The sequence below is a fragment of the Podospora bellae-mahoneyi genome, chromosome 5 (assembly GCF_035222275.1).
Source record: "Podospora bellae-mahoneyi strain CBS 112042 chromosome 5, whole genome shotgun sequence".
NCBI classification, from domain to species: domain Eukaryota; kingdom Fungi; phylum Ascomycota; class Sordariomycetes; order Sordariales; family Podosporaceae; genus Podospora; species Podospora bellae-mahoneyi.
This window is the reverse complement of record NC_085884.1, coordinates 3,750,491-3,773,933: the sequence shown is the minus strand read 5'-3', so window position 1 is coordinate 3,773,933 and position 23,443 is coordinate 3,750,491. Positions and strand designations below refer to the sequence as shown.

General features: G+C 52.6%; 6 protein-coding genes across 6 annotated transcripts; 3 read left to right on the top strand and 3 right to left on the bottom strand.

Moving 5' to 3' along the window:
* Positions 1–690: 690 nt before the first annotated feature.
* On the top strand, positions 691–3,776 carry QC761_509710 (uncharacterized protein). Its single transcript, XM_062880172.1, has 2 exons — positions 691–1,712; positions 2,044–3,776. Exons 1-2 carry the CDS (start codon positions 1,484–1,486, stop codon positions 3,561–3,563), a joined length of 1,749 nt encoding a protein of 582 aa, XP_062731502.1. The 5' UTR covers positions 691–1,483; the 3' UTR covers positions 3,564–3,776.
* A 907-nt stretch (positions 3,777–4,683) lies between these two features.
* Positions 4,684–7,161, bottom strand: QC761_509700 (uncharacterized protein; the record flags this gene model as incomplete). The annotated part of the gene is made up of 3 exons (XM_062880171.1): positions 4,684–6,233; positions 6,289–6,375; positions 6,426–7,161. 3 exons carry the CDS (start codon positions 7,159–7,161, stop codon positions 4,684–4,686), a joined length of 2,373 nt encoding a protein of 790 aa, XP_062731501.1.
* Positions 7,162–14,939: 7,778 nt separating this feature from the next.
* Positions 14,940–16,505, bottom strand: QC761_509690 (uncharacterized protein; the record flags this gene model as incomplete). Its single annotated transcript, XM_062880170.1, has 3 exons — positions 14,940–15,873; positions 15,942–16,395; positions 16,450–16,505. 3 exons carry the CDS (start codon positions 16,503–16,505, stop codon positions 15,016–15,018), a joined length of 1,368 nt encoding a protein of 455 aa, XP_062731500.1. The 3' UTR covers positions 14,940–15,015.
* A 1,756-nt stretch (positions 16,506–18,261) lies between these two features.
* Positions 18,262–20,788, bottom strand: QC761_509680 (uncharacterized protein; the record flags this gene model as incomplete). Its single annotated transcript, XM_062880169.1, has 3 exons — positions 19,658–20,788; positions 18,859–19,580; positions 18,262–18,807 (listed from the first exon to the last, which is right to left on the bottom strand). The coding sequence occupies exons 2-3, from the start codon at positions 19,120–19,122 to the stop codon at positions 18,262–18,264; spliced, it is 810 nt and encodes a 269-aa protein (XP_062731499.1). The 5' UTR covers positions 19,123–19,580; positions 19,658–20,788.
* COQ1 (coq1 putative hexaprenyl diphosphate synthase) lies at positions 19,253–20,995 on the top strand (the record flags this gene model as incomplete). The annotated part of the gene is made up of 2 exons (XM_062880168.1): positions 19,253–20,773; positions 20,834–20,995. Exons 1-2 carry the CDS (start codon positions 19,571–19,573, stop codon positions 20,993–20,995), a joined length of 1,365 nt encoding a protein of 454 aa, XP_062731498.1. The 5' UTR covers positions 19,253–19,570.
* Positions 20,996–22,152: 1,157 nt separating this feature from the next.
* QC761_509660 (uncharacterized protein) lies at positions 22,153–23,307 on the top strand (the record flags this gene model as incomplete). Its single annotated transcript, XM_062880167.1, has 2 exons — positions 22,153–22,294; positions 22,362–23,307. 2 exons carry the CDS (start codon positions 22,153–22,155, stop codon positions 23,264–23,266), a joined length of 1,047 nt encoding a protein of 348 aa, XP_062731497.1. The 3' UTR covers positions 23,267–23,307.
* Between the last annotated feature and the right edge of the window lie 136 nt (positions 23,308–23,443).

Below are 23,443 nucleotides of genomic sequence, written 5' to 3'. Positions count from 1 at the left end.
TTGGAAAGAACGGCATCCTCCGTTCTACACGTCTCTCAGATATGGCAAATACAAAGGAAAAACATAGTATTTCCGAAGAATTTGACAGAGACATAGTAGTAGCACATCCCAAAGGTTGCGCATAGCATGGGAGGTGCTTGAGCCTCTGGTCTCCCAGTGTTTCGAGCATGCTGCGTGGAGGTTGTCACTGATCTGGTGTAAGCCAGGTGGTTCCGCCTCGGGGTCAGCAAGTACATTCTGAGAGGCGACAACGGCATTATGTTACTCCAAGTATTTGCGGGAGGTGTTGCTGCGGGGGATGTCATCGAGCTTTTCTTGGTGGGGGAGAGCAAGTAGATTTTGTTCAGAGAAAGCTTCCCTTCTATGCCTCTTGCAGTTCCGGTTTTGCTGCCACTGGCATTTTGAGAGCCGCCAGTAACCAAATAAACACCACGTATGCTTTCTCCAACAACATCACGCCCCTTCATCGAAGTGCTCATCGCCGTCATGTTGAGATGTCGTTGAATTCAGGGGCTCAGGGGCAGCCTTGGCAGCTGACAACCAGCCGGCAGGCAGTGGCACATGCTCAACACCCATTCCAAGCCCACGTGGTCTGGCCCCGATGTGCGGCCTCCAGAACACAAGCACCAAAAAATGGACCCCCCGCATTGCCAAGCTTCTTCTGTGCAGTCGGTCCCTGTCCATCGAAATCCCTCAGCTGAGCTTGTTGGTGAGCTTGGTGAGCTTGTGGGTTATCGGGCCCGCCAATTCAGCGACCGCTACGCTATTTGTGGGAACAACGTCAAGTTTCGGGGCGCTGTGTTTCGCCGTCTGCCCTCCCTCTGGGCCTGCCGGCAGAAGGGACAGCCAACGCGAATTGACCACCCTTTTGCCTGCCCAGAAATTGATGTCACCGCTGTAACCCTAGATAGCTTTCCGATTATCGTGTCTCCGTCCCTTGTCCCGTGCTCAATGCTCCCCTTTCTTTTCCCTCTCCCTCTTTTTGAGAGAGACAAACAACACACCTTCACAAACTCTCGAGATCCCTTGTTGGAGATTTTGACAATTGGCTTTGTTTTTTTTTTCTGCTTTTTTCTGTTTGTTCTTGGCGATCCCGCTATCCACTCGTTGGACTCCATTTCCCGAACTTTTCTTTTTGGTGTTACCTGATATCATCAGACATCGTCAAAGTCACTCACTCACTTCAACCCCCATATTTTCCTGTTTGTACAGCCACATTTTCCGAATCCTCACATCGATCACTCCCGCACCGCCGGTAGCGACATCCCAGTCTAGCTCAGGCGCTATCATTGTTTCTTGCAGCTAGCAAAAGCCCAACTGCCGCGGGCCGTGAGGGAGCCACCACTTTTTTCCTTTGGGTCGTTGCTTGGGTGTTGATACATCTTCCCACCGTTTTCACTTCTTGTCTTTCCGGACTTCTATTCGCCATTTATTTCTTTTAAAACTCTCTTCGCCAAAAGGGAAACGCCGATAATCACCACATATGGGTCTAATACGGGCAGGGAGCCGGTTGGCATCCCGTGGATATTCGGGTGGGGCAGCAGCGGTGGCAGCACAAAGGGGGCTTTGGGCTCGTGGGCCAAGGATACCAAATGAGAGGAGCGCACCACCACCACCACCACCCACGACGTTGAGAAGGATACATTGGACGCCACAACCTGGACCACGACAGGAAAGGAGACATTATTCCAAGGATAAAGACAAATGCAATGGTACGTTATTTTCAGCTCTTTTATTTTGGTGGTTTGCGCGCACTTGGGGCATCTCGCGACTGGAATGATGTAGTACCTGAGCTCGCGTGAGATATCTCGAGAGCTTCAGGAACGCGCCGACAATTGACCCAATCATGGGCATATCTATCAGGGACCCGAGAGCTTGGGATGATCAGAATAACGCAACATCTAGGGGTCGGGACTGGTGCAGGGATTCATCCTTAAATCTAACATTTCCCCTATGAGGCTCTCGCTTACAACACCCTCAATGCTATCCCGCCAAAACATCATCACGGAGTAGATGCCCGATACTAACAAAATGCCCCCCCAGATGACGATCACCGCCACGAACCCTCCATATGGTACAAGATGCTCGAGTCCGCCGCCACCTCCCTAGCCTCCATCCTCGTCCTCGGCACCGGCTTCGCCCTCGCAGCCTACACCTACCACAAATCCTACAAGTACTTTGTCCTCCAAAAAATGTCCAACGCCTTCGAACCCGGCGATCCCGTCCTTGACCTAGCCGCCATAGGCAAAGACCTCCCCCTCTCCAAAACCGCCGCGGCAACCCACTGGATCGAGCGCCCCGAGCAGTCCATCGTGGACGAAATCGTCGCCGGCAAGGAGGTAGGCCACTACCACCTCTTCATCGGAGAAAAAGGCACCGGCAAATCCTCCATGCTCCTCGAAGCGATGCGCAAGATCGACGGCGACGGCGTGGCCATGTTTGAAGCCCACGCCGACCTCGAAATCTTTCGCATCCGCCTCGGCAAGGCGCTAGACTATGAATTCCACGAAGATTACATGGGGAGTTACTTCTCCGAGCGCGGGCCCCGTGACACCACCGCCCTCCTCGACATTGAACGCGCCCTCAACAAGGTTGAAAAAGTCGCGCTCAAAAGACGGGCGAGGGTGGGCAGGCCGTTGGTGATTATCATTAACCAAATGCACCTCATCCGGGACGATGATGACGGGAAGGACCTGATTGAACTGCTTCAGCAGCGGGCGGAGCAGTGGGCTGCGTCTAATCTTGTTACTATGGTCTTCAACAGCGACGACTACTGGGTTTATGAGAGACTGAAGCAGCTTTCCACCAGGATGGCCGTGCTGACGGTCCTTGACCTGCCCAAGCACCAGGCTATTGCCGCGCTGAAAAACTACCGCAGGAGATACTTTTCTGAGGTCCCGTCGAGCGAAATCCTAGAGGAGATTTACGACCGTGTCGGCGGGCGCCTCAACTTCCTCAACAGGGTGGCGAAATCACAAGACATGCTCGCTACCTGCGAGGAGATCAAGCGAGTGGAAAAAACCTGGTTTTTGAACCAATGCTGGATTTTGGGCGAGGAGATGGATGACGACGTGATGGACCAGCAGAAGTGGGCGGCTGCTGCGGTGGTTCTCGCCACGGCGCTTGTGGATAAGGAGGAGGAGATGGAGGAGACGTATGATCCCGCAAAGGGCCATATCCTGCCTAGCTACCCTCTCCATATCGCGCAGGAGATCATGACGAGGGCGGATTTTGTCAGGGCGTTGGATAGGTTGAATCTGTTTAGCATTACGAGCAAGGCCGAGGTGAGGGCGAGCAGTGTGCCGATGCATATTGCGTTCAGGGAGATTGTGGCGCAGCCCGGGTTTAGGGAGCACTTGCAGGCTACTATTGATCGGATTGCTGCTATTGAGAGCTTGGGGCGCACGAGGGAGATTGTGGCGAAGGATCTGGTTTGGGGGGGCAAGTATGAGATTAAGAAGAGTTATGGGGGGGTGGAGGTGTCGTTGAAGCAGGAGGGGAAGAAGAGGGATGTTACTGTTGTTGAGGAGGAGGATGATGATGATGGGAAGAGTGATGACTAGATAGGGGGTGTAATCTTGAGAAGGGGCTGGGGGTCAGTGTACATAAGCATCAACCGGAACATCACATTTGGTGGTCAAGAAAGAGGAAAGAGTAATGTGTAAGATATATGTCCCTTATTAGGATCCCTGTAAGATATCTTGCATCACACTAGCCTAGCCAAGAAGCATGTTTGGAGTTCTTAACCAGTCAATATCACCATCAGTCAATGACAAAAAATCAACAAAATGTAACGAACGTGACTGTGTGTGTAAATTCCATCTCCTACCCTCGAAAAATATGCCAAACCATTAACTACCTATTTAACCAAACCCCCCATTTATCCGCTTACATGCCCTTAAATGTTCCTTTATAATCTCCCATCCCCCACCAAGAAAACCCTTCCCCAAGATATACATGCACCAAAACTCTCCCAGAAAAGAAATATTCCAACTCCAACACCTCTTGCGTGTGTGTGTGTGTGTGTGTGTGTGTGTGTGTGTGTGTGTGTGTGTGTGTAGCCAAAGAGGAAAGTGGTGAAAAAAACAACAAATCCAAAAATAACGACCGTACTATGCAGCAACCCCGTAAAGAAAACCTTCCTACTTACTACAACCCACCCCCAACCAAAAACCCTGACTTAGAACCCGAAAACCCTTCTGCTCCGTACCGTTACCTATGCCCCCCACCCCCTTATATCCCCAGACCTAACCCAGCCCCCATCCCCAAAACTCCTACCAATACAACGTAATTCTTTTTTTGTGTGTCCGTCTCCTTTCTTTCTTGTCAAAAGCCAACGACTTGTTTGTATGTTTTCCTTTTCCGCAATAACAGACAGATAAAAACAGCAACACAAAAAACAATAAACTTGTCTGTTCCGTTCACTGAAACGGAAAGTATGAGGAATACAAGGGGGAAAAATACATGATGTAATAAACAAACAAACAAGAGACTGCTTTATATGGGGTAGGAGGGGAGGTGTATATATTGTCTCTGGCGTTTCCACAAACAAAAACAAGAAAACATGGTTCAAAGTCGCCAGAGATATTTCAAACAGAGAGAGAGAGAGAGAGAGAGAGAGAGAGAGAGAGAGAGAGGGCAAGGACATGCTGCAGAACCAAAATGCCAAGACAGAAAGAAATATCAAGCAGGGATAAAATCCAACCCCATATCCTTTGCAACACGACCCCAGTCCCACACACGCACCCACTCACCCATCTCCATCAGTCGCCACACCTCCTCGAGCACCTCCACAACCCGATCGGCGTTTCTTAGTCCGGTGTAGCCCCTGACAGACTTGATGGCGGCCCTGATGCGCTCTTGTTGGCGGGGCTTGAAGCAAACGGTGCCGATGACGAAACACGGCAGCAACAACAGGGTCTGGGAGGGATCGCTCGGCTTGAAGGTGTCGAGTATGTCGAGGGATTCTTCGACGGCGCGGGTGATACGATCGTCGTGGGAAACAGGTTGACGGATGGGAGGGGGGGAGTCGGGTCGGTTCTCGGCGGCCAGCGCTGCGGCAATACCTCCGCCGCTGTTCTTGCGAATCGGGGATACGTTGGAGGAGGAACCCATTCCGGTACTGTTTTGTTTGTAGACGTTTGGCTCGCTCATCGGGTGGGAGGCTCCAAGTTTCGGGGACGAGGCACAGCTGGTAGAGGCAGACTGCGGCGGGGTATTGACTACCGAGGAGGTCGGTCGGCCGACGGATGGCGAGCTGCGGATGTGGGAAAACGAGGAAACGGAGGCGGCCGTCGGCGTGGGTGATGTGGCGACCGGGGGCCAAATGGTACGGATGAGATAAATCTGCATCATGTGCTTGTAAAGGAGGCTGACATTTCCGCGATGATCACCAGGGGGCAGATGGGGAGCCCATTCTCGAATCGCAGCATCGATCTCCGCTGCGCGATAGAGACTAATGTAGTCGACAATCACGGGCTCGTGGGCGGCCATGTTACGCCGGATCGAGTTTCTGATGGTGGTGATGGGGACAATATGTTCGAGCAGTCCATCGGCAACACCAAGAAGTCGGGGAGGGTGGATATGAGGGACCGACGGGAGCTCTTGGGCGTCCGACATGGAACGGTAGCCTGACTTGTCGGACGAGTGGATCAATTCGTCGGCGAAGATGTGGTACTGGAAAAACTCGGCGATGAACGACAAGAAGGCCGAATCTCCAGGAGGCGAGCTGGCGATAAGACTGCGGTATGCCGAAAGGTGGACGCGATGCTCGCCACGGGGGTTACCCTCTGCCAGAGCTTCCAAGAGGAAGCACAGCATCTGTCCATAGCGAGCAGACACCAAAACCTCGTCATCGGTGCAGGGCTTTCCTTTGCTAAACTCGACATCTTCGAAAAACTTCTGCCTGGCGGCGTCGTGATGGAAAATCGATCGTTCCCGGATGAGGTCCAGGCTTGTGGAAGGGTAGTTGCGCAAGACGGTGGCTCCATAGGGTGTGTCAAAGTCAATATGTTTGCTTGCCAAAGACAAGATGGAATGCATGAGGCCCTGGTGTTTGACCGCGATGGGCACCATCATGTCCTTGAAAGCATTCTTGTGTTCACCCTCGACAGTAAGCACGGCGCTGAGGTGTTCATTGTAGTGCTTCCAGAAGATCATGTCTTCGACCGTCTCGAGCCCGTGGAAGATGGGCTGCATCGTAATGGACATGACGCTGTGTGACTTGAGACGTTCTGAAGCTAATGGTTAGGACGAACAGCATAGACAGAGGGGAAAGGGATTGCCTACCCTCTTCGGCCCTTTCTTTGCCGCTTTTCCAGATCTGTTTCTCCGGATAGCCTTCACACACGACGGCGTTCTTTTCGCAGTTCATGCCTGTCCGAGCATTAGACCATGTAGACCAAAGACAACAGCTGCTCACTTACATCGCGGCTTGGCTTCGTCACACTTCTTCTTTCGCTTCCTGCATGTCAAGCAGCCAGTCTTGGTGCGGCCTTTGGTGACTTTGTTGGCAGTCAGATTAGGGGTAAGGGGGTGCTTCCGAGGACGTCCTCTGGGTCGTTTTGGCTTTGGTTGGTTGAGCCCCAGCGCATGGGCAACTCCTCCAATGGGAGTGGCAGGGGCTTCCCCCAAATCATCCATACAGAATCCATCATCATCCAAGGGCTCCAGTTTTGGGGCCATCAACAGCTCATCCGGATCGTCCTGCTCCCAGGGCATGTGTTCATGGTGTATGTCATGGTGGTGGCTCATGGCGCCCCGCGGAAGCTGCTCGTGCTCATGGCCCTCGTCCGAGCCCGAGCCCGAGCCCGAGTAATTCATGGTCCATGAGGATTCCGTCGAGGCCGACGAGGAAAGCGAGTGCGAATTCATAGCAGCAGTGGGGGGCGAGAGGGACGGCGAGGCAAGGCAGGAGGAGCCTCCGCAGGACATGGCCATGCCAGTGCTGATGGGTGACAGCTGGGGCGAGAGCTGGCCCGTACGGGCGAAGCTCAAAGTCGACGACGATGTGGACAAAGAGTTGGAGGCTGTCGGAAGGGAGTCCAACCAGGGGGAAGGCAAGCCAACATGAGGAATCTCATCGGAGTCCATGCTATGGCTATGGCTGTCTGACCACGGCAGGTTTCCGTCGCTGGACACGACAGGAAGGGAACGACTCATAGCTCGTCAATAACGACACCATGCCCACGGGGTAGGAACAAGGGTGTTGTCTGCAGAGGATAGGGATGAGGCGCCGTGGCTCTTAAGGCGACAAAATACCAAGGGTGAGGAAAAGAGGAGGAATAACTGGGGAACGGGACGACGAGTTGGAGGGTGTGAGACAGGATAGAGCCGCTTTAGGTCGGGGGTGACACTTGCAGCCTTGGTTGGCTTGCCGATCAAGATAGGCCCGGAGAAGGTAGAGAGACAGAGAGTTGTACCGAAGTACAGTGTGGGAGGAAAGAGTTGGAGAGGCTTTGAACAAGATGGAGTGAAGATGTCGCAGAGGACGAGCAGGGGGGGCTCAAGTGGCAGGTCGAGCGCAGTGTCTTATTTGCTTTTGCTGCGCAGCGCTTGATTGGGACGGTGTGGCGGACGGTTAACCGGGCAGTCTACAGAGCAGAGGCATTAGAGGTGAAGAGACAGAGGAGACGGTGGAGGTGGACGAGAGGGAACCATTGCTCGCGAATTTGGGTAGGGTACAGAGTCGTGATCTTGTGGAGGGGAGGGCTTCTCCACAATGTGTTTTTGTGCTTGCCCATGCCCCTGCCCCTGCCCCTGCCCCTGCCTCCTGCGCTTCTGCGGACTCTCTGCGGTGAGTGGTGATAGGAATACAACGAGGCTAGCTGTTAGCGGCAAGACGACAAGAGAAAATGTTTGGGGGGCACATGTAGCGTTACATTGCTGGTGCTGAGCCAAGATGTCCCTGGGAGTGGGATGCGAATGAACACGGAGAGACAGCGCGTCGAGTTTTTGCTTCCGTGTCGTGGGGTTTCGGCCTCTACTTTCTCATCAGTCTCTTTCTTCCCCGCATTGTCGAGCAGGGCAGGCCAGTCTTATCCTGCGGGTACATACGATGTGGCTATCAAGGTTGTTGGTCGACGACGACGACACCTCGCAAAGAATTCCTCTTGGCGCACGCGATCCCATCACACTCAATCAGAGAAGGACCGGGCTGATGCCGCTAGTGCATCGACATCTTGATCTAAGCCTGCAAGAGACCTGCGAGTCGTCCTTGCTGCCTCCTGCACGGCTTCTCATCAGAGGGAATCTTTGGTGGTGAGCATTGTTGTCAGGGTCCAGTCCTTACGCGGACCACATCATGGCCTGTGCACAGCTGAAGAACTTCCCGCCAATGGTGCCATGGTCTGTGCGCTTCGGATTCCGCTCTTGGGAACTTCCATCCATCTCAACACCGTGTCTCTGTGTCTTGCCTGCGCGGCGAACGACAACCGCCCCCTCAGCCCCTCATCAAATACATGATCGGGAGAAGCCAGATGGAAACAAGACGATCTTCAGATCAGACACGGAGATCACGCCCCCACACCTGCCGTCCAAGACAGAATGTCCTGACCACAGAGGCACCCTTCCTGCTGCCGCAGTAGCGTGTCCAACAAATTCTCACCAAGATTTCTACCATCGCCAGTAAAAGAAGCCGCCGCAGATAAGGTTACCTAGCTCGACACCGGCCTTGTTGCCCAAAGGGTATCCCCCAGGTCACCAGTCACCCGATGGCAAGCTCTCGAGCTGAATAATCTCCGGTGATGCACCGCATGTGCCATGATATCATGGCAGACCCTCCCAAACGCCTTCATGCAATTCGGCAGTGCGGTTATGCACGTCGGCGGCTGTAGAGGGGGTCCTGAATATCAAGAGCACGGCCGTGTCTCCGGTGCCGTCTCGCTTCCGGACGTTGAACAGAACCTAGACCATGACGGCGACAGTATATCGTCGACGGCAGCATTGTTCAAGTTGTTGTTGAGTGCAACATGGCACTGCGCATCAATACTCTTCGGTATTTTTAAAAAAAAACAGATTACCATGGCTGCGTGTGGCGCCTCTGTCGAAGCGTCCATGGCAGCCAGCCTTGTCCCAGCCCAGGTCATCTATCGGTCTTTGACGGTGAGCTACCATGCAGTGTGACCAATCTCGGCTGCTTGGACACTCAGCATATCGATCAAAGCAACATTGCCGCGGCTGCTAAAGAGATTCACTGACTGATGGCGTTGGGCACAGATATCAGATGCGGGGCTGATTCGTGGGATTCGCTGGTGGTTGACCACTCACAGATGTGCTCCGTTGCAACCCGATTCCCTGTGCCGTCGAGGGTTGAAGCGAACTACTCTCGACGCAGCGAGTTGAGGCGGCCAGGTTGGGTTTGAGTGAGAACCTTGTGGATGCCCAACCATCACCACCATCTTCTTGCTTGAGAATCACCAGCCACCACCATCACCACCACCACCACCACCGGGATGTCACACGACAAATCACCGACCTTCGACGGGCGAACGGCGAACAAAGCCATTGTGCAATGACTTGACGTCTGCCATGCTTTTCCCGGAGATTTTCGAGACAGTATTTGTCCCACTTGCACCACCTCAGAAAAGGCTGGAGTCTGATCGTTGATCGATCAGACTCGCAAGACCTGCCTGAACGTTTCCTTTCCCCAGTTGCGATACCCGCCTTCCATCAACATGAATCCAACTAGCTGGCCGTACTCATTTTCCTAATTCAGCTAAAATCATCATATGCTGAAAGATTGATCACTATGAATCACAATCCTCTTTCCCAACCTGGTCTTGAGTACATGTGCTCAGCATGTCAAAGTTGGCAAAGCAAAACAGAGGGTTACAGAGACACGGGAGTGTTTGTTTAACCTCTCCTCTGCATGGGGATCATCCGCAGCGGCCCTTCCCCTCCGGTGACAGGCCGCTGGGCCGCCTTGACTGGTCTGTCTTGTACGAGTGTAGAGTGCAGCACGCGAAGGACCCGAATATCGCCATTTTTTCGATTCCGGCAAGCTGCATTATCTGAACCGATTTTCCCCAGCATTGACCTCCAACACTTTGGCACGAGCCTCCACTGGCTTTCGTATTCCAGTTCTCCGTATCCCTTCTTCAATTTCTACTGGCTCAGAAAGTCCCGTCTTTTGCCTTCTTCCCGGGACGTTATTTGCCCGAGGTCAACACACAAATCTCAAAGTCCTGATCAGCTCTTCTTCTGACAGTTACACTCAAAAAGTCTTCTTCGACTCTGCGCTATCATCATGCCATGGATTCCAGTCAGTACTGCACTTTGCTACGGCATGCACTTCGCGCCAATGTTCTCCACCTGGGCATAGACGATTTGATTCATCAATGGAGATGAGCAAAAAAGCCAGAGACAGCCATTGGATTGGCCCGAGACAACAACTGCACATTAAAACGAAGCGAAGAAATGGAACCCCCCCCCCACGCTGCATGTCTCCCAAAACTTCTTCTGCATGTCAAAATGAGACCATTTCAGCAGCTTGCCTGTTTTTATAATCCATGACAGATGTTTTGACAGGGACAACAACAATATGGATGATAGCAACGATGCATTGGCGTTTCCACCACCCCGCAGAGTTTCCAAAGTCTTTCACTGTCAGAAGGCTTTTCCGAAACGGCATCATGCACCCCCTGACGCGCTTGTGAGGAGAGGTACATTGTGGTAGGTATCCACGGATCAACTGTGCCGCGGACATACATTCGCTGCTGTGTACATCATGCAGATTGATATGCCGGGATCCTTCCCTGAGAGCCTCTCTCGCGCTTCATGATACATCTCTCTTCCCCTCAAAGCAAAAATGACAGCTGCAGCAGCAGCAGACAAGTCGTTTTTTATTTTTCTTTTATGAGAGGGATCGAGATTTAGTTATCTGGCAGGACAAAACCTGTCCAATGCGACATTATCACACCGCCTTGTTTTTGTCTGTTACAAGCATGATATATCAGTCTGGAAGACTTTGACTCTCTGCGACACCGGGGGCAGGCCTTTCTTGGAAATATGTAACCCCGGGATCTTCTCCGGGTTATTCTTGCGCGGCCGAGTGGGTGATGGGCAGGAGAGGGAGGAGAGGTGTGTGTGTGTCCTCCAATTCGACACGCACAACATGCGATGCGGGGAAATGAGGGGGTAAGAGAATTGGTGGTTTTGGGTGAAAATCAGGGAAGCTTAAACTCACACGCGGAATAACAGTCCTTTTGAGGAGTCAATGGAAAGCAAGAGAACCAACCTGATAATAAGCTTCTCAACTCTTTGAACAACTCTTTTCGTTTAGCCCATGAGGTTCTCTCAAGAACCAGCCACGAAGTTCAACAGCCCCCTGCTCACCTCTCACCTGCCATATCCGGAACCACCAGCATTCATTCTTTACACGTTTGTTTCGAAACAGTTGATCTTTCTCTCCACTATGGAGTAGACGATCAACAATTCCCTCCTCCTCTCTCGAAAAAATTCCACCTGACCAAAACCGCATATACATACTCACTCAGTTCACCTCTCTCTAAATTTCTCCTACGTAAACGTCTCCCCATCCACGCCATCCTCCCTCCCTCCCCCATTTACAATTAGCGTATATCCACCCCGCGAATCAAGCTATGACGACATTGAGCTCCGCTGCCGATAACCGACTGAACCAATCCATTTTCTGGCGAAGTGGTGAGCTGAACAGCAGACAGACCGCTTCTTGTGAATTTCTGACCTGATTTTTACCCCCGCGCCTTCTTCACCTTGTTTGCTGTTAGGATGGCTGACTGTCTCGGCATCCGCGACCGCGACGTTATCCGATACCTACCAACAACGAAGCGGAAGAGAGCTGTCTGTCTGTCTGTCTGTCTGTCTGGGCAAGTGAGCATGTGAGCAGGAAAAATCCTGCGCAGCGAGACATACTTACATTGAGCGTGCAGATTATTGGACTGAAAACGAAAGTGCCCTAAAACAATCCCATCTCCCACATGCCCGATCATCCGTAAACGAGAAGGCCACTGCACTAATGATGATGAGGAGGTGTACGCACAGACAGAGAGTGGGCGGAGGGGAAAATCCGCTGTGTCGGTTCGGCGGGCACGGACACAAGTGACACTTAAGCGACGGCGCTCCCGCTCGGCCCCACTCCGATCTGGGGATCCACTGTTTGCCGGGGAAGGGCAAGGGGGCCGCCGGGGCGGGATATGGAGGCTGATATGGGCAGGGGTTGGGTATAAAAAGGATGGGAGATGATAGGAATACATAGAGTAGAGAGGATGTAGAGACATGCACACATACATAGATAGAGCCGCCAATTTCTGATCTCCACAAGGTGGGTGGGTAAAAAGAAGCTTAGATACAGGCCTCGTCGAGCCAAAGTCACAAACAGCTGAAGTCGAAGTAGGGCTTGAAACGGAGTTCAGACCAACAGAGCAAAAGGCTAAGGGTGATGGATGGATATTGTGGATGTAGAGCTTGGAATATACATGCAGATCACAACCTGGGTTGAATGAAGTCTACCTAATCAACAGTTTGTATGATCGATGGAGAGATGATTGCTAGCAAAGCTTTTGGATATCAGATCTGAAGAGTGAAGCACGGTGGCTTGAGGAGAAGAATGGAGCTCTACCCATACTCTACGATCGCCAAAGTCTACAAGTTACAGGTAGCAGCCGTTCAGAGACACAAGTTTCGGATCTCAACTCGACAGACAAAGTCTAGACTCTTTGATCGCCGTCTCACATTTCCAACAAACCGATATAACTTCATGATTTTCACCTTCCCAACCGGTAACGTGATAATTCCGGTACCTCGCCGTCCAGAGATCTCTAAACCAAGTCAAAAGCCTATCACTGGGCAAGACGTCTTGTGTAACAAAACGTCTGTCTCACATCGCCAACCCGGCAGGATATGAGAGGTTAAGTCTCACAGTTGACCGCCACCGCCGCCTTTGCAGTCGAAAACTCTAGGGATGGTAAGTAACAAGGCACAACAGTAGCGGGCCGAGCAAGTCCTCGGTAAGCTATCAATAACCAGTCTCAATTGCAGTTCCTTGCCCATCAACTCAAGGCTGCTTTGGGTAACTGGTCACGCAACCAGATAACAAAAGTTCCCTATGATGTGACGGGCGGCTGGAGTATCCATCCCGTCCCTTCCCTCTAGATGGCATCACCAGACATCCTGCCCGGTCTTCCAACTGGAAAAAAACTGTCAATATTAATCTTTTTGGAGCAAAGGTAATGCAGCCGCTTCCCCCAAAGCCCAAAAAGACGCCACCGCCGAAGATAGGTAGGCCCACCCAATGAGCTTCTCAATCAGCCCAACAAGACCACTCATAATAACCGACCCTATGGGAGACCCCAGTAGCATGCAGCTTGGGGTTTTCATACCACACTTTTTTTCACTGCAGACTATCACGGCGAGATTGGGAACAGAGATGGTGGGTTGAGATCTGTCACACCGGTGCGACCTGCAGGCTTATTTTGAAGGGGGGGAAGCCTTGGTGACTGATGTATGCAAGAGGGGAAATAAGTCGGGGTGGGAGGGAAATAAATGGGTGGTTTATCTCCGGGACTCTCCGGGATTGGAGAATTTCTGTCCAGTGTTAATTTGATCCGAGATGGTTGTTGGTGATGGGTGGTCTGCAACTTTTTGGATTTTTGGTTGTGAGCTGATGGTGTGGTGTGATGTATCATAATCGATTCAGAGGATTTGTTTAGTGATATTTCGTGATTTGGTTCGACTTGTTGAACTTGCACACAGCTGCCGCTTGCTACCTTGGGAGACCGGTTCGTTCGGTGTTTTGTGTGGATATGGCAAGCAGCTCGTGAGGTGAAGCCAACGCGAGGTTGATATGTAGGTCTTAGACAGACTGCATCTTCGCCTCCCGACTCAACCATCTATCAGGTGAAAGTGGAGAAAGCCTAGAGTTCTTGTCAGTGTTTCAGTTTCTCCTGCTGTTTCTCATTTCCAGATCTTTCCTCATAAGGCTGGGAGACGGTCTATGTGTCTTAGCTAGGTACTGAGGGGGGGGGTGTCGGTGAGGAAGAACTGAGGCAAGCCATCTACCCCAGCCACTGTTTGTATCTGCATGTCAAGCTATAGTACATATCTCGGTCCCCGAAAGGACGATCCATGTTGTGACAGCCACATCCGACGGCCGACAGTCTCTATTTTGAGCGTGTTTTGGGGGCGTTTATAACTGCCGATGGAAGACGGTGAAAAGTGCAGTTTTCGAGCTTGGTTGTTGGAGGAATTGTCACATTTCGTGCAGCTGATAGCACCCGATGTCAGGTCATGTCAGTTCTTGATCTTGCGCCCTGTCAGCATGGGGGGCGTCATCTAGTAATCCCAAGTCCAGCCGAGGAACGAAGAGGTGCATATTCCAGCATACGGTCTCGGGTTGAAGGCGAGGAAATGGGGTTTGTAAAGGAACCAAGGTGGTTACCTGACTTTATCCAGGTCATTTAGTGTCTCTTCCAGTAGGTGGTTGGCATGTCGATTCAGCACCCACTAAATTCTTTTTGGTGGACATGTTGTCTGATGTATCAAGGAGGAACAGCCAGAGCACAGCCTATCTGGGAGAGTGTTCCCCACATATACCCCAATTGCTCTCAGACTTTCGCCAACTCAATTGGCACCTGACTGTCTGGCTAGCGCAGTGGCCAGAAGCGACGACCGAACAACCTGTCGGGTACTGTAGAAACAGACTGGATTGCCCACGAATGGTGGCAGGTTTGATTCCTAGTCGAGAACATCTATGAGCATAGCCATTGACTTCGGCTCTAAATATGAAAAATCCCTGGATGAACTGCCTCCCCCAGGTAATAATTGGGGAGAGCAATTTGGAATGGTGAAACTCCAAATAGAGGGCTTTCGTAGCCAGCAACGCTGGTGAGCTTTTTGTAGTTTTCATGGTGTTTTGTTTTGTTTTGACACTTACACAACGGAACAATAACCCCTGAGTTCATCCGACATCAACATAACACCAGTCTCAAGTTACTACTCAACAATACAAACACCATCATTAGCCTTCAACATCACCACTCACTCGACAACCGCCAACGCCCCCCTAACCGGATAATTCTCATTCGCCTCCGCATACTTCCCAATATCCGGCCACCCCTTCAACCTCGTCTCCTCCCTAAACATCAAACAATACGTACTCCCCCCAAAATGAAACATGCCCAACTCCTCCCCCTTCTTCACCTTCTGCCCTTCCTTCACCGTAATCTCACACGTGCTCACCTCATCCATCCCCACCCCGATAAAGGCCATGAGCCCAATCTTGGGGTTATCCGCCTCAATAAAAATCACCGCCCTCGTCGCCAACGCAGTGAGGTATCCCAAGGCCCCTTGGATCCCCTTGGTGTCAATATCAACCTTGTCCTCCCCCCCGCTCTGGTCAAATATGAGCGGCTCCGAGAAATACGTCCCATCCTCAACAAACGCCCTCTTGATGGTGCCCGACACGGGGGCATGCCAGCGGTGGTACGACAGAGCCGACAAAAACGCCTGATAAATCGTCCCCCTGGCAAACTTCTCCGCCAGGGGGTCTTGCGCGAGCATGTCAGTTACAGAGTAAGGCTGTCCCTTGACCCAGAATCTGTCCCGCAACTTGACGTTGTTCGCCACGCAGTAAGGCCGAGACTCGCAGCTGTTGACAACAACCTTGTCATCATCCGGGCTAGCAACAGGACGGGACTTGTCCGTGATCTTGCGGGTAAAGAAGTCATCCCAAGACGTGAAACCGTAGTGCTTCTTTGACGGATCACAATGATACATCTCCTCAAACTTGAACGACGTCTTAGTCGGCGTGTTGGCCACCTCCATAAGGTCTTTGTAGCCCGTCTCGCCGAACCAGCCAGCCGAGTGATCCCCCAAAACCTCGGCGGATTCCGGCGTCTGCCACCATCATGTCAGTCAGTCAGTCAGTCGGTCAGGGATCAGGTGCCCGGTAAAGATAAACAAACCTTGAGATACCGCCCCCACTCATTCAAAATCTTTTTCAACATCTTGTTCACATCCGGATCCAAAAACGCCGCATGCCCGCTCGGCGTCCCCATCGCATAGTCGAAAATAGCAGCCATCGGAACCCCCACCATGCCAGCATGAGCAGCAGCATCCGTCCATTCTGGTGCTCTCCCAAAAACTTCGTTCAGCACAGCAAGCATGTGCTTGTAGTCTCTGATCTGGCTCTTGCCAGTCGGGTCCTTGTTGTACGGAGGACGATGCGGGACCTCGTCCCACATCTGGTTGAAGTACATGTATATTCTCGCATTGCCCTCAATCAGCTCCTTGAACTCCTGCAGCACGGGGATGAGCTTGGTCTGCTCCGGGGGGCCGGATCGTTTGTGGGCGCGGTCGATGGTGCGGCCGAGCCATTCCTGGTGGATGCGGTGGTCGGTTGGGAGCCAGCCGCCGATGCTATGTTGTGTTTGTTAGACATGAGGGGTATCGGGGGGGAGGGGAGGGACAAACCGCTTCACGAGCGAATGGGTCGGGATGTCGTGATGGTCGCCGTGTTGATGGACCATGATTGCGATGTTGGTGTTACTTGTTCCAGCACCTGTCAATTGATCAAAGTCGAAAAGACCACAAGAACTGAAGAAAAACCAAACCTTTTAATCCTTGAAATCCGTAGTCCAGTGTTTTCAATCAATTGTTCATCCATACCGTTGCACAGCGGATTCGCGGTGGTCATGATGTCACCATCTCATCACTTCAGTCAATCCAATCACCCCGTCACAAAGCCGGCAATTTTCATCTTGACTCGAGGTCGATCTACCTGGATTATTAGCAAATCGATCAATCGCGGAAAAAGAACCCCTATTCCGGCCACTCTCTGTTGATAAAACCTTGCATTGTTCTTTGTAATCAATTCAGGGGTATTTCCTACTTATCATAACCTGCCCCGCCCAAACATCTTCAACCACACACCCACGCCATCCCTTGATAAAGAAAGACGATGGAAACCAATCATTAATCCAGAGCTAACACCACACAAACATTACCCTGCCATGATGTGCTGCTGCCCAATAATGCACAAAACTCACAACGCCAACTTCCCCCTCAAACTCCTCACATGCGCCGCATGCTGCCTCTTATGCTCCTTTCTATCCTGCTCATTCAGCGGGTTATACAACACCCCACAGTCCTTACATATATGAATCCCTGGGTCCTTGTTGATGGACAGATTCAAAACAGTCTGCACCATCTGCTTCTGCTTCAACAGCGTCCGCTTCCTCTCCCTCGTCTCCGTAGTAATCGACCTTGTATCCTCCGATACCTCACTGGCTGTGTCGTTCTCATCCCCCCAGTCGCCCCTGACAACAATCTGGTCGTAGATCTCCTCCCCGTCTGACGCGATGATGGGTTCCGGGGACGGCTCTCGACTAAAGGCGACACCTGGGAGGGTGCATATCGTGACTTTGCTTTGCAATCTCCTCCTCTCCCTTGACCTTTTGAACAGCGCGCCTGATGGTGGGGAGGAGGGGGGTGTTGTTGCTGTGGAGTCTTTGTCGAGGTCTGGTGCGTCGGAGAGGGTCGTCGGGGTGGCTGGAGTTATGGTTGGTGCGTCGGAGGTAGACTGGGCAGGGAGGGAGAGCGGTTTGAAGTACGATAATATCGACCCGCCCTTCTTTTCCGGTATCGTCGGCGCCTGTTTTGAGGGTTCCGGCAGTGATGGTACTGGTGGTTCTTCCGTCGACTTCGGCACCCTGTTTTCTCGATTCTCTCGGTCCACCACCGGCGGCGCGACCTTTTGCCTCTTGAAAGGGCGTTCTTTCTGGTCGTTGTCTCTCGCAGAGGTGGACTGACGACCGTATGTTCGCAGAGGTCTCTTGCGCTGGCGTGATAGGCCAGTCCTCGCGGTCGATATCGAAGAATCGAAGACGGCTTCTGGTGATGGATCAAGTGACATTGTTGCGTCCACTGAGTCTAAAACGAGCTGTAACGGCGCGCGAGCTTTATTCGGACGATAGAGATGCGGCGATATAATCAGATAAAAATGCTGCCAAGAAGATGCACCAAGATCCCAACTTGCAGAAAAGTGGTACTCGGTAGCGACATGGGTCAAGATCGAAGATCGCGTTGCGCAGAACGCGTCTGCTCAGCGCGTTGGGCCCCGCAGCGCGCTATGACGCGGGCAGCCCCACTCAATTAGCACCCCTACCCACTGTAAATGTTTCCCCCATTCATAAGTCACAATTGCCATTGCGCCCAACATGGAATTCAAGGTCAAAAGCTCATAATTCCAAAGGGGTTTGGTAAACATAGGGGACTACAAACCATTCATATTTGAGCATCCTTCTTGCGCCTCCGGAGATCCGTATTCTCATCTGACGAGCTCTTGTCCCCAATAAGAGTGGCCTCCTCCTTTTCATCCACTCCAACAGCCCACGTCTGTACAATCTGCTTCACCTCCTTAAACTTCTTATCCTGCTTCTTCGCCTCACCCAAATGCCATATGTATCCCGAGTATACAGCAACTTCAGCAATCCCCACCAAAAGACTTCCCCCCAGAGTCAGAAACAGTCGCGCTGGTGTGCTCCACCATCTGGCTAGCACCCACAGAGTGCCTGCCACACCCAGGATACTGACCATAAAGTTCAGTATCAGCATCAGCTGTCTGTGCACGTCGTTATATGTAACATCGTCATCGCCAAGGTCTTTATCGACCGTTACTCGATTGACAGCAGCAAAGCTCCTCGCCATATTCGCAGCAGGAAATCGTTGAGCAAAGGTCTCGGTTGGGGGAAGTGGGTTGGTCATTCGCTCGTATGCTCGTTGTTCTTCTTCGCGCCGGAGACGGGCCATCAAGGCTTTGTATTCGTTTGACTATTACTTCGTCAGCACCGACCGGCGTCTGGTACAAGACGGGGTACATACTGGTTCTGGCTTTGGTGGCGGTGGTGGGACGTAGACCCAGGCGCCTTTCAGCATGTTTTCCAAAGTATGTTCCTCATGCCCGGCATCCCTGAGTATTAACCAGAGCTCGATGATCTGTGAGTGTAGAATGGGCTTGCCGACAGCGGCATCGTCGAGTGCGGGGTCGTCTTTGCCTGCCTGGAGCTTGTCTTTTGATGGGTAGCCTAGATTGTCCCAGATTTGCAGAGCCTCCACGATGGAGGGCGTCATTGTGAGGAGCACCATGGTTGGGTGTTGATGATATGTAAGAAGACAACGTTTTGTTTGCGACGGCCGCCGAGAGCTTGTTGGAGCTCAAGCTGATGCGGCCCAGAATGACGGATCGCCAAGCCTCACAAAGCTTGCAAGGATGCAGGCACCCGGTGGGTCCTCAGAGGCCACCAGCCACAACCACAAGCCGAGAACGCCACCTTCTTCAGAACCGGATGCCAAAAAATTATCGGAAAGGAAGTTTTCGAGACCCACATCACCGGCCTAAAGCAACTTGTGTGTGTAGAGATCTTTCGTACGACAGGGCCGGAGATCACGGCTTTCGGAGGATACCTCGGCGTCGAATTCCTCCCGGATACGGCAGATGACCACACGGTAAACCTACAGAGGTCAATTGGATATCACAGAGGAGGATTCGACCGGGAACGAGTGTGTGTGGGAAACATCCCACCTCCAGAGAGAAATGCAGGGGCCTACAATGGTGCGCGGGGTCAGCCGGCTTCGCATGTCAACATTTTCGAGGGCGACGACGACAACATGTTCCACCTGCCTCAGATCCACAGCTCCCCTCGATAGTAGGATAGCTCATTCCAGAGCTCCTTTCCACACCGGAAGACGAGACTCCTCCGCCTGGGCTGCCGCCGTCTCCGTCGCCGGCAACATCGTCAACAATGCGATCACCCGCGCCACCAGAGGGGACATGCCCTCCGTCGACCCCCTACGGATCGTCGCCAAGGAGATGAAGTTTCTCACAGGCAACATCAGGAAACTCCTCGGGTCCGGCCACCCCTCCCTGGACAGAGCAGCAAAGTACTACACACAAGCCGAAGGCAAGCATGTCCGGCCATTAATAGTCCTGCTCATGTCGCGTGCCACCTCCCTCTGCCCCAAAGCCCCTCAGAGGCAGCAGGCCACCCTCCAGGCCTCGATGGGCATCGACAGCTCCATCTCCCCGCTTTCCGTCCTCTCCGACTTCAACCCTTCCGCGACAGCTGTTGCCCCCGAAGCCGAGACGAACGACCACCCCGACATTCTCCCTTCGCAAAGGAGACTCGCCGAGATCACCGAGCTGATTCACACTGCTTCGCTGCTTCACGACGATGTGATTGATCACTCTGAATCCCGAAGAGGCTCACCATCTGCCAACCTCGAGTTTGGCAACAAGATGGCTGTCCTTGCAGGTGATTTCCTTCTCGGGAGAGCGTCTGTGGCTCTTGCGAGGTTGCGTCATGCCGAGGTTATCGAGCTGTTGGCTACGGTCATTGCCAACTTGGTGGAGGGCGAGTTCATGCAGCTGAAGAACACTGCGCGCGACGAGCGCAACCCGCAATGGTCGGAGGAGACTTTGACGTATTACCTCCAGAAGACGTACCTCAAGACTGCGTCGTTGATCAGCAAGAGCTGTCGCGCGGCGGCACTGCTTGGTGGAAGTGATGCGGCGACGGTGGATGCGGCGTATGCCTATGGGAAGAACCTGGGTTTGGCGTTCCAGCTGGTGGATGATATGCTCGACTACACCAGGAGCGAGCAAGAACTCGGCAAGCCGGCGGGGGCGGATTTGGAGCTGGGACTTGCGACGGCGCCTCTGCTGTTTGCGTGGAAGACGATGCCAGAGCTCGGCGCGCTGGTTGGGAGGAAGTTTGAGAAGGAGGGTGATGTTGTGAGGGTGAGTTTTATTTCCTCATCGTCTTCCGTGAGAGGAATCGACCGGCTGACTATTTTCTAGGCACGCGACCTGGTTGCGCAGAGTGATGGTATCGAGCAGACACGGGCGCTGGCCGAGGACTACGCACAGAAGGCCGTTGATGCGATCGCGCCGTTCCCAGACAGCGAGGCCAAGGATGGCCTCATCGAGATGGCTGTCAAGACTCTGAAGCGGAAGAAATAGATGTGTAGAACACAGCTTCAAGATTCTAGATCTCCAAGTCTAAAAAGCTTGGCTCCGGGGGTGGAACTCGGGCTGGGCATTTCTATTGTACTACTAACATCAACCACGCGCAACGGGAAAAGCACATTTAAGTGTACATAGGCGGAAACACATCTTTTCATTTTTTTCTGCATTTGGGAAAGCGGATGGGTTCAAAGAATGGGTCTTTTATTTTTCTTTTTTGGGAATAGAGAAGAAGTATTTTGTACAACATGAGAAGCAACGTAAACAAAAGGTTCAGGGGGTGGCGTTGTGGATGATTCGGGGGCTCATGGATGATGGATGGTCATGACGGCATTCAGCTCACCCCTAATCTACCTATATGCTTTAAATTCTCGGAAGGCTTCTCCCAAATATGGCACGGACCGATTTGATGGCCGACGGCATAATCGGTCAGCTTGTAATTGACGCTGTTGGTGGTTTATAAGGCAGTAGTGTAACACGGAATTCGGGATTCGTATCCCCTCAACCACTCTCATAACCCACAATTCTCCGAACAAAAAGAGCCGCCAGCTGCATGAACGGTGTTCCGAACGGTACCGCCGCGGCGGTCACTTACATAATTTGGCAATTTAGGATCATTCGGAAGCTTACATCACCAACCAACCTAGGCATTGTCGATTGTCACCCTCAAAGAAAACAAGCCTCGGTAGTTGGGAAAGCCAAGCCAACAGCCCCTGGTTTCTATGACGATGGAGGGGCTCTTTGCGGCGGGGGGCAGGATTGGTAAGGTAAACTGCGGAGAATGTTTGGCAGTCGACATGCAGAATTGCTGCAATAGAGAGAAAGGATTCGAATGCTGAGAATTCCATGGTTCCCTCGATGCAGGCGTGGGAACGGAGCGGATAGCCATCGACGCTCCACTTTGTGCTGGAGAGAGGGGGGCGAGAAAGGAGGGGAGGGGAGGATTCATGACATCGCTTAGAAGTAGGATGTTGGACCCTGCATGTTGATGAGGAGGTATAGGTATATAAATCCTCCCTTGACCTCACTCCTCACTTCATTGTAATCTCTCGATCTCATATTCTTCATTCATTTGTGTGTGTATCTCAACCTCCCATACAGGCTCCACTTATACACCTCCTCACCCATCAATCACCACAACAACAACAACCATCATGACAACCAACACCTCCCTCGTCCTCTCCCAACGCCCCTCCGGCCCAATCGAGAAAGGCAAAACCTTCTCCCTCAAATCCTCCCCCGCTCCCACCGAGTCCGACCTCAAAGATGGCCAAGTCCTCCTCGAGACTCTCTACAGTAAGCGCCCCCCCTTCACTCATAGCATCCAAGTTTGCGCAAACTAACCCCCCACCCCCTCCCTCAGTCTCCTTCGACCCAGCCATGCGCGGCTGGCTAGACGACCGCCGCTCCTACATCCCCCCCGTCCAAATAAACGAAGTCATGCGCGCCCTCACCGTCTCCCGCGTCCTCGCCTCCAAATCCCCCAAGTTCTCCCCGGGAACAATCGTCACCTCCGCCTCGGGAATCCAAGAATACGCCATCATGCCCGACTCCCAAGTCGAAAAAGCGTACGACCTCCCCCAGGGCGGCAAACTCACCGACCTCCTCGGCGTGCTCGGGTCCACTGGTTTAACAGCCTACTTCGGCATGACGAAAATCGGCCTCCCGAAGCCAGGCGACACGGTCGTCGTCTCCGCCGCCGCTGGCGCGACCGGTTCAGTAGCCGCGCAAATTGCAAAGATCGCCGGCGCGAGGGTGATTGGTATTGCCGGGGGCGAGCAAAAGTGCCGTTGGCTCAAGGAAGAGCTGGGGTTGGATGAGGCGATTGACTACAAGTCCCCGGATTATAAGCAGAAATTCAAGGAGGCGACACCGAAATTTGTGGATGTCTACTTTGATAATGTCGGGGGGGAGATCCTTGACATGGTCATGGCGAGGGCTGCGCAGTTTAGCAGGTTTGTCATGTGCGGCGGGATTTCGCAGTACAACTCGGCCGAGAAGAAGGGGCCGGGGGCGAGCTTCTTCAATGTGATTACCCAGAGGATCAGGATGCAGGGGTTTATTGTTTTTGATTACATCACCGAGTATGATGCTGCGAGGAAGCAGCTGGCGCAGTGGTTGGCTGAGGGGAAGCTCAGGAGGAAGGAGACGGTTGTCAAGGGTGGTGTGAGGAGTGCCGAGGAGGCCTTTGACTGGTTGTTTACGGGCAAGAATACCGGCAAGTTGATGGTGGAGGTCAAGGGGGAGGAGGGCGGTGCTAGGCTTTGAGCTTCTTCAATGATGGGGCATGTCGGTAGTCTCCTAGCGTTGTAAATATCAGGAAACCAAAACAAGTTGTTTTCACATTCACGTGCGCTCTTTTGGCCAAAACAAAACAGATCCCTCACGTAGCAAAACAAAGCATGAGGATATACAGAAACCCAGCGCTTATGGCTGCCAAACAAG

What these genes read in the sequence shown, in the direction of transcription:
- QC761_509710 (XM_062880172.1), top strand. Translation starts at nt 1,484, where the DNA reads ATGGGTCTAATACGGGCAGGGAGCCGGTTGGCATCCCGTGGATATTCG. An exon ending in GGATAAAGACAAATGCAATG is followed by an intron (nt 1,713 to 2,043) that starts GTACGTTATTTT and finishes ATGCCCCCCCAG; the next exon opens with ATGACGATCACCGCCACGAA.